The sequence below is a fragment of the Poromitra crassiceps genome (genome assembly GCF_964638095.1).
Source record: "Poromitra crassiceps genome assembly, contig: HAP1_SCAFFOLD_1831, whole genome shotgun sequence".
NCBI classification, from domain to species: domain Eukaryota; kingdom Metazoa; phylum Chordata; class Actinopteri; order Beryciformes; family Melamphaidae; genus Poromitra; species Poromitra crassiceps.
This window is the reverse complement of record NW_028150585.1, coordinates 179-9,926: the sequence shown is the minus strand read 5'-3', so window position 1 is coordinate 9,926 and position 9,748 is coordinate 179. Positions and strand designations below refer to the sequence as shown.

At 45.6% G+C, this 9,748-nt stretch overlaps 1 protein-coding gene across 1 annotated transcript; it reads right to left on the bottom strand.

Annotated features, from left to right (window-relative positions):
• Window positions 1-826: 826 nt before the first annotated feature.
• On the bottom strand, window positions 827-9,387 carry LOC310772056 (ankyrin repeat and SAM domain-containing protein 1A-like; the record flags this gene model as incomplete). Its single annotated transcript, XM_083664523.1, has 4 exons — window positions 827-949; window positions 4,235-4,414; window positions 8,299-8,436; window positions 9,304-9,387. Coding segments are annotated over 4 exons (525 nt in total), but the record flags the coding sequence as incomplete, so codon positions are not given.
• Window positions 9,388-9,748: the final 361 nt, after the last annotated feature.

Genomic DNA, 9,748 nt, shown 5'->3' with positions numbered 1-9,748 from the left:
GGCAAAACTCGTTGCTTCAATCTGTGTGATATCCAAGGGGCCTGTAGACAGAATCTGAACAAAATTACCCTTTTGGTATTACATGAAGTCAACATAGACGTCTACAAAATGAAAATCAACATGCTTGTGGGGAATGAATAAAAAAAATGTCCTGAAAGATGCAACCTCTGGGAGGGTGGGGTTGGAGGCAGATGCAAACTGTCAGTAGGATGAGGATGAGGAGGAGGCAGTTTGGTTGAGAGAGCAGAGCCGCTGTCAAGTGAGTTCGGTCTGGGATGGTCCATTCCGGGGCTTCGCCATTGGCTGCAGCAGCAACAGGGGAGGGAGGCTGCCAAGGGCGTGAGGGAGGCACAGGAGAGCCGCGGGAGTGTTTTCATGGCGGGTACGAGGTTGGTGGAGGTCACTGGGGAAAGGACAAAGGAGGGTGCAGGAGTAGGCAGCCCTGACGGATGCTATACCATCACAGTGAGAAGGCACGGGGCTCGTGTGTGTGTGTGTGTGTGTGTGTGTGTGTGTGTGTGTGTGTTTGTGTGTGTGTGTGTGTGTGTGTGTGTGTGTGTGTGTGTGTGTGTGTGTGTGTGTGTGAGAGAGAGAGTGGCTAAGTCCCACCCCGTCCCGGGTTCCGGATGGGACCTAAGGAAGGAATTCTCCATTCATGTTTCCATGAAACGTCAATGGAAACATGAATGTGGAATTAACTTCCTGAGGTCCCATGCAGAACCCGGAAGAGGGTGTGACAGGCACTCCATGATGGGGGGGGGGTAGGAGACCGAGAACCGAATGCAGAGGAGTTGAGGCATAGAGGGGGCCGAGCGGGGATCCGGCCTCAGAATATGGTGGTCTCGTACTTGGTGCTGACGGGGCGCGGCCTGTTGGGGTCCCGCTGCTCCAAGAGCCAGGTGGTGCTGCCCAGGGACTGCAAGTCTGCGTCCATCTCCAGGGGGTCAATCTGCCAGGAGGGGGGAGGCAGGGAGGGGGGGGACGAGAGGAGGGCGTGAGACCGGCGGCAGTGGACGGCCATCATCCCGCCACACTGACCGGTCCCTCGGCCCACACACACCACGTGCATGTGGATTAGAGGTACAGTCCAGCTGATCATGTCAGAATCACAGAGGCTCAAATCCACAACACGGATGATGTCTGACAGAAAACACTCTGAAGTCTGCTAGGGAGAAGCCTGCCGCACTGCAAGCCGCCACAACACACCAAAGCAGCGACCCCCTGAGTTAAAATAAACAGATTATAGTGAAGGCAAAAATGTGCTCTGCACCAATGGCCCATACTAAACAAACATGGGTGCCTAACACGAGCAGTTAGCAGTCAACCACACTTCTTCTACATACAATGATTAACACTGATTGACTTGTATGAATTTGAATGAGCTGTATGGAACAACACTGATGCAATCTCAAGGTAAGACCTCACTCACAATGAAGATTCTACCTGCACTGGCATAATATCCAAACTCCTCTGCTTTTGGAAAAGACTTTCACTTCAACATGTCTTAAAAAATATAGACATTGGCTAAATGTTTAAGCCATCCAATAGAGACCACTTCAACCATCTTGTTAACGACCGCTATGCAATAAACACTCACTAGCACAATTAAGCCAACAATTGTCAGAAGCAAATACAGTATATAAGTCCCATCAAGAGACTCCCTCTTCCCTGAAATGAGTGTATAACCACATACAGAAGAACCTGAACTAACCGCATAACTGAAGCTCTAAAAATGCAAGATGAGAGATGAGAGAGGAGGATGATGAGGAGAGCGTTTATGCTTGAAATATTAGGGCCACAAACCAAGGTGATAAAGTGCACTGCGGCACAACCAGAGATGAAGGGAGAGAAAAAAGGAGGAGGGCGGGGGGGCGGGGTGTAAGCAGATGGGTCATGACGATGGAGGGATGAAGAGAGGAGAGGAAAGAGAAGGACCTGGACTCCAGGGCTAACAGAGTGCAACGGGAGGAAGGAGGGACGGTGGGTGGTGCACGTGTGACAGTAACAGCAGCGGCATTCTAGCGGAGGGGCACCCTGGGGAGCACGAGGACCAAGAAGACAAGAACAAAGACATGTTAAAAAGGGGGGGAGAGAAGAGGGTCAGAGGTCACAGTTAAACGCACCGACTGACTGACTGACTGACTGACTGACTGACTGACTGACTGACTGACTGACTACACAATGAAGGAATCCATTTTGCTAGGAGCGTTCTAACCACCTGCTAAAAGCTAAAGTGGGCATCATTGGCATAGGCAGCATCAATTCTTCTACCCCTTGTTTGAGCCAATACGATTTTGTGCCATTTTTGTCCTATCGATTCATAATAATTCAGATAAATTCAGATAAAAATCAAAGCACAGCAGGTACGAATTTCTCTTCCAAAGCCTCATCGCAGCTCCAAACCTGCCTGGCTCATTATTATGCAGCTCCGTGATTGCTCCATATATTATCCTTATGGGCAGATAAAGCCAAGTGATTTGTGGGCCTGCATAAGCATGTGGCGTTCCCGACCGTGCGGCTCTCTCGTGTGACAGTGATCGCTGAGCGCTCGTTACACGCAGCCTGAGAGGTCAATTCATCAATGCATAGCCCGGGGGGGGTGGGTAGCCCGGGGGGAAGGGGGGGGTAGCCCGGGGGGAAGGGGGGGGTATACGTAAACATTCACCTAACTGTTTCCCTGCGGCTCAGTCATTAGTGAGGGAACAGCGGACAGCAGGTCCGTGGGGACCGAGCCCTCCAGCCCTCACATAAATCCCCAGAGGAAATCATATATCCTGCTGGTAAGCAAGAAGTAAGACGCACCAAGGCCTGCTTCTGTCTGTCTAACCCAGTAGAGCAAGTTCAGAACACAGTGCACAGGCATATGTACACTCAGACACACACACGCACGCACGCACGCACGCACACGCACGCACGCACACGCACACTCGCACACACACACACACACACACACACACACACACACACACACACACACACACACACACACACACACACACACACACACACGGTGTGTGTTCGGTTGTTCACTTCAGAGAGTACCTAAGTCACGCTCACGCCCTCTTCCGCGTTCCACATGGGACCTATAGTGAATTTCCTCATTCATTCTTTCATTGATGTTTCGTTAAATCCTTATAAAAAAAGTTTTACTTGGACAAACCAAGCGATTCAGCTCCGAGATGAATCACGAGAGAGACCATAGATTCTATAGAACATTGATTGACTCAGACCAAAACAAATCAAAAGTCGTATTTATTTATTTTTTGTCTGAGTCAAATGTTCTATGGCAATGATACTCAACGTCTGGCCGCGATAGGGTGTCAAGTGGCCCACAACCATTTTAATTTTTTTCCTCCCCCCCGGCTAAAATTAGTTTATTGTATTTTCAGAGCCTACAATTCACAGTTGCAATGGGTTACAACTTGCAGGCAACCTTGTTCCATATGAAGTAGAGAATTGCAAGACATCAAATACAAAACTTGAAAGACATTCTTTTGCCATTTGCCCCCAACCATTTTCTAATTCACAATGAAAGCTAATTCAATAATGTTTTACTGAGTTCCAGCTAAATTACCAAATATTGCCGCCTGCTTGCCACCCAGGCACTTATATGTAACTATCCTGTGTGCACTGTGCACCAAGTCATCCAACTGACCGGTCAGTTGGTCAGAGATGTTTGGTTAATTCTCTATTTGGAGAGATCCTTTATTGATTTGTTTGTGACATTTTTCTTTTGTGAGTGGTTCTCATTGTACCTCCAATACACTGATTTATAATGAACTGTGTTTGCATTGTCACTCTGATTATTGTTTTGATTATTTGTTTGCATTCTGCTTTATGCTTCAGTAGGTTCATGGCAGAGTCAGTGTAAAAATCCTTAATGTTGTCAGACTAAACTCCAGCTCGCACCCCAACAACCTACAATCCGCTACAGAAAAATGTATATTGTTTGCTTATTAACTGGCCCCTGGACTCCTGTCACTTTGCAAAAGTGGCCCCCGGGCAAAGCAAATTGAGTATCCCTGTTTTATGGTTTCTCGTCATTCATCTTGTAGCTGAATCGTTTGGTTTGTCCAAGTAAAACTCTTTTGATAAGGATTTTACAAAACGTCAATGGAGACATGAATGGGGGAATTCACTTCCTTGGTCCCATGCAGAACCTGGAAGAGGGCATGACTCAGGCACTCTATAGCATCCAACAATAGGTTTTTGGACTTCTCATGGTGGTACTCACTGTTGATCTCCGCATGCTGCTCCACGACTGAGACACCGGTCGGCTGGTCTTGGTCTCTATGACCTCTGAGGCCAGAGATGAAGGCGTGGCAACTTGACTTCTTGACCTGGACTGGAGCGCCAGCTGATAGGCCACCTCAAACGCCTGTCCCAGTGTCAGGATGATCTCATAGGTCTGGATCTGTGTGGATGGAAAAAAATTAGTTGAAGGAGTGTTCAAGTTAGTAGATCATCCTTAGTCAAAACATCCTTACAGTGGTTGTGTATCGGTTTTAGAATTGATTTTTAATTTAAATAAAAATGGATTTAAAATTGATGAAGCAAAGTCTGGGCTCCTCAGATAAAGCCTTTGTGTCCACTGCTTTGTGTCTTGGCTAAAGGTGATTAAACATCTGGGCCTCTATCTTCCCAAAAGATATCTATCTATCTTCCCTATCAGAAAGACTTTAATGATCCCCGGGGGGAAACTGTAACTTGTCCCAATTTCCCCCCGGGGATCATTAAAGTCTTTCTGATCCTGATTCTGATTCTGAAAAGCGATAATTTTGCGTTTGCGCTCGTTTTACGCCGTGCACAATGCAAATTGGGGGCGGACACAAGCACATGCCTGTGATAATTGTACTGGGCATTGGCTGCCCCATGCCAAAGCAGGTGTTTCAGCGCTAAAATGTGGGATAGATGGCGTTACCCTATCGTCAGCAGCGCGCAATTACTTTGCGCTAAGAGCTTTGAAAAGGACCTCTTACGCGCAAATACCTCTCTGCGCTGGGCGCTCTGCATGGAGATTACGGGTGCGCTCCCAGCGCAGAGAGGTATTTGTGGAGTGGAAAGTGGAATTCGTTTTGGATATTTCATTAAGCACAGCCTTGCCACGCCAAGACATCAAATTATGCTGCTAAAATTGGGTATTAGCAGATAATTCAGTGAGGCAATCAACTATAACTCACTGAGAAACTTTTATCACATCGCAAAGAGGGAAATTAATTGAGAACACTTATGGGACAATGGACATAGGCTATTTACCTTCATAACCCGAAGGGTCATTGGCACCACAGACGATCTGTCAATAAGCTCCCTCTGCCCTCGCACGAGTGAGTACACTCTATTATGCATGGAGAGAATTACAGCATATTGCATGCCTCGGCGAGGCAACCTGGTGCAAACAACCATTGCGAGAGGGAATCTGGTTGGTTTTGATTGACGTAATGCCCAGCCTTGCCTGGCCACGCCTGTGAATAATTCTGGTAGTTAAGACCGCCCAAATCCCGTTTGCGCAGGCATTTTGGGGCGCAGATGATTTTTGGCAGAATTGGCACGGCTCTAATTTGCGCTTGCGACAGGTGCCGTGAACGTTTCCGCATGCCCGCCGAGAATTGCATCCCCAACATATTTTGGGGTGTTTTAACTTAGAAATCAGGGAGGTCACGTCTACCAGACAATTATATCACTTTGAATCAGTTACATTTCTGTATAAATCATTACAAGTAGCTCCCGTGAGGTGGGGATGTTTTTTTTTGCTGCTCGGCGGGGGAGCAAAACTCGGCAGAACACCTGGCGGACGGCGCAAGGCGGAACGCTATCTTCCGTGCCTTAAGGCATGCGCAAACAGTGCTCAAAGCGCTGTTTAGGGATAGCGCCTGTCGGAAGATAGAGGCCCTGATGTCAGCACTGCAGACCTTGGAATGATTTAACCAAGGAGCTTAGGGCTAATGTCCACCAGCTCCGGAACAGATGCGGTACGGCTGCGAACAGACCCACACTCTGTCAGACGCATGCGGGATCCGACAAAAATAGAATAGATGTGTAATTTTTCCGTACCACATGTATTGCCCATCTATTAACATGGGCGAAAGTCTGTTCTGGCAGTTTTACCGGATCCGCATGGAGCCGTAACGCATCTGGTGTACATTAGGGGTGGGAATCACCAGATGCCCCATGATACGATATTATCACGATACTTAAGTCACGATACGATAGTATTGCGATATTGTGATATGCTAGTATTGCGATATATTGAGTATTGCGATATATTGTGATTTATTACCTTTTTTCAGCTGCAAATGAGGAAAAAACTTTGTCAACATCTGTTTTATCTAATGAAATAAAGTTTCCAGGCTGTTCATCTCACTTCAATCATTTCTATTGCAGTAAAATAGGATTGTCGAGCAGACAGACTGACCAAGCACTGTCATAAAAGCCTGCCATAAATGTTGCATGCACTTGACATTTTGTATAATAAAATATCACGATACTTGGCTTTCGATACAAATGATATATTGCCCACAAAATATGATGATACTATGCTGTATTGATTTCCCGCCCCCATCCATAGTGTACATTGGGTGTTAAGCTATCAAAGACTTCACGGTAATTGCTGTTTTATACTTACCACAATTTTATTGTCCCTGTGAATGCTTGTTTTCAAACTTTTTTTGTTCTTGTTATTATAGATTACACAACAAAAGCTTTGCTCTTCACAAATATTATTATAATTATTGTGTTATTGTGCCCATGCTCTTGGCTGAACATGTACACTTTCAGAGAAAAGCAAAGATATATTTTCCCCCATAACATACTGCACATGGAGAAGCTGTGTTAAAGGATGACTTTGCCGGTAATCAACCAACTTTGTATCATAAATATATATAATATCGGTAATGTAAGCACATGGGCAGTGTTTTACCTTCTCTCTCTGTTTACCTCGAGTCATGGAGTAAAATGCTCCTGCTGCTGCCTGCAGAAACTCTGCCCCCACCAGCTGCAAGTCATTAAGGCTCGTTAGGGCTCTCCATGCATTCTCCGTGGATGTGCGCAATACTTAAACAATAAAAATAAACTATAACAGCCACCCTCTGAGCAGATTCTTCCTCTCCAGCAGAACTTCCGCAGCTCCATTGTGATGCCTTGTGACGTAAAACGTGTCACAACGGAGCGTTTTGCCAGAGGAGGAAATGGGAGATCTCCATGAGGAAAACAGAGAGAGCAGGTAATCACTGCCCATGTGCTTATATTACCGAGATTATGATACAAAGTGGGTTGATTACTGGTAAAGCCATCCTTTAAATGCAAATTAGTGAAGGTTAAAATTGTGTAGTGCACTCGTGTAAGATTTGATCGTTCAAGTCTCAAAGTGTTTCTCTGCAGCTGACAACAGATCCCCAGCGGCCCTTCTACCAAAGGATTGACATCGACCTTTACAGGAACTGAGACACAAATGACAACTTAATCTGTGTGTGTATGGAAATGCCATGCAGAGCGGGAGCAGCGTTTCAATCAAGTGATTCAATGAGCCAATCAAGAAATTACTGTCTATCTTTATAGGATGCTGCATGCAGTGTTGTCTCCAGGACACCAGATATCCCACAAAGCACACTACCTTTTTACAATTATTTGCTGATGCATTCAGTACCTTAACTCAAGTTTCAAGGAATGGCATTCGAAATTACACAGAATTAGGTATTATAATAGAGTCACGCTATAGCCTAATATACAAAGGGTTTTACAAAGGTAGGTACTAAAAAATCAGTGATTCCCAACGTGCAAACCGCGGCCCTCTGGTGGTCCGTAGAGGTATTGCATGTGGGCTGCCAAATCATTTGTGAATGTAAACTGCGCCGTCACCTCGAGACAAAGCATGGACAGTATGTGACCAAGCCATTTGGACTTTTTGAGAACAATCTCAGGGAATATCAGAGCGAGAAGGAAGTAACTAAGTCAACATGCATGGGCAGCCAGAATATAAAGGCAGTGGAGGCATCCTATCGGGTCTTCCGACTCATAGCCAATGCGGGGAAACCGCACCAAATCAGGGACAATTGAATTCTTCCTGCCGCAAAACAGATGGTGGGGTGATGTTGGGAGAGAATGCAGTGCAGCTTATTAACCTCATCTCATTGTCGGATAACACAGTAACAACATGGCACTGATGGCAGAGAATGTGTCAGAACAGCTGATACAAAGCATATGGGAGAGGCGTTTTCACGCACGCAATTGGATTGATCAATAGACATCCCACATCTTCAAATGGAATGGTTCCTTGCGCAGCGTGCAGGTGCCATCACTCACCACTTCCACGGTGCTGAAGACGTGACAGAAGTGGTGTCCGCTCTTCAGATCCTTGGTGATGTAAGCAAAGGTGCAGAGGTCGTCTGGGTCTTGGGCCGCGCACGAGATGTTCCTGATCTCGTGCTCCGCAACTATGGCCTGAAGGGAAGATAGAAGACGGGTAGGACATGTCGTGAGGGATCACTCGAAATCAGCCAACAGTAGAGATGAAATGGTATGAAAATTTCATATCACTAGGAATCGAGTGCGCTATGCGTTAGGCTCGCCCGCCAGCCCTGCTGCGTGGCCTCGCCTGCCCTACTAGCGCGCGCAGGTGTGTGCGCAGGCGTGTGTATGTTGCTCACAAAATGTTATTTCCCTTAGGTTTGCATGAAGGGTGTGTGTGTGTGCCCCCTTATGACATCATTAATGACATCATCAGTCTTATGACATGTCACAATGCCTCCTGTGTGTGTGTGTGTGTGTCCCCTTATGACATCACTGATGACATCATCAGTCTTATGACATCAGTGATGTCACAATGCCTACATGTGTGTGCGCGCGCGCGCGCGCGTGTGTGTGTGTGTGCACAATTGCTCAAGTGACCTCACTGATGACATCACTTCCAGTTGAGTGACATCACTTTCGGGACAACATTGCCAAATTTATAGATGATTATAGTGACCAAAATTATCACGTTATCAGTATCAGAGTTTTTCTCCAATTAGTACAAAAGAAAGATACAAAGGAGTAGTTAGTAGTATTATCATGGTATTGTTATAATGTGCTGAAAATGTTCAAAAAGTACTGAGACACTCACTGAAATAATTCCACCAAGTTTTATATTGAAAACTCCTGCATCTGGGAGTCTGTTGCTAACTTTGGTTGATGGTGGACAGTACCGTGTTTTCAAAGCACGCAATAAAATGAAACAGTAGCCTAATACTAACCGTCAAAGCGGTAACCGTTTCATCCCTAATATAGAGAGATCAATATATATAGGCTATAGATAGAGATTCACATTACCTTTGTGGCTGAATCAATGAACTTGACCCCTCTGTAGGTGATGGACAGTATGACAACAGGGCCCTTTCTGGAATCCTTTGATTTCTAGTATAAACAGAATAGAAAGACTGAGAGGACAGTTTATGCAGTACAGTAAAACACAATGTGGTTCATGCACTTTAAATGTGACGAGGAGATCTGACACCTTTTAAAAGCACCTCTTCAAACACACTGGCAGGCTCTGAGATCATTTATTTTTTACCTGTTTTTGATTTGTGTTGCATTTGACCATTTTATTCTCCTGTAACCCTGTTTTAATTCATGTATGACATTTTCATTGTTCATCTTACTGGATTTGAGTTGTTTTTACTGTCTGTAAAACACTTTGTAACTGTGTTTCAATAAGCTCATTCAGAATGAAATGAAGAATTAATATTTACCCTAATTTTAGAGCAGGCATCTTGAG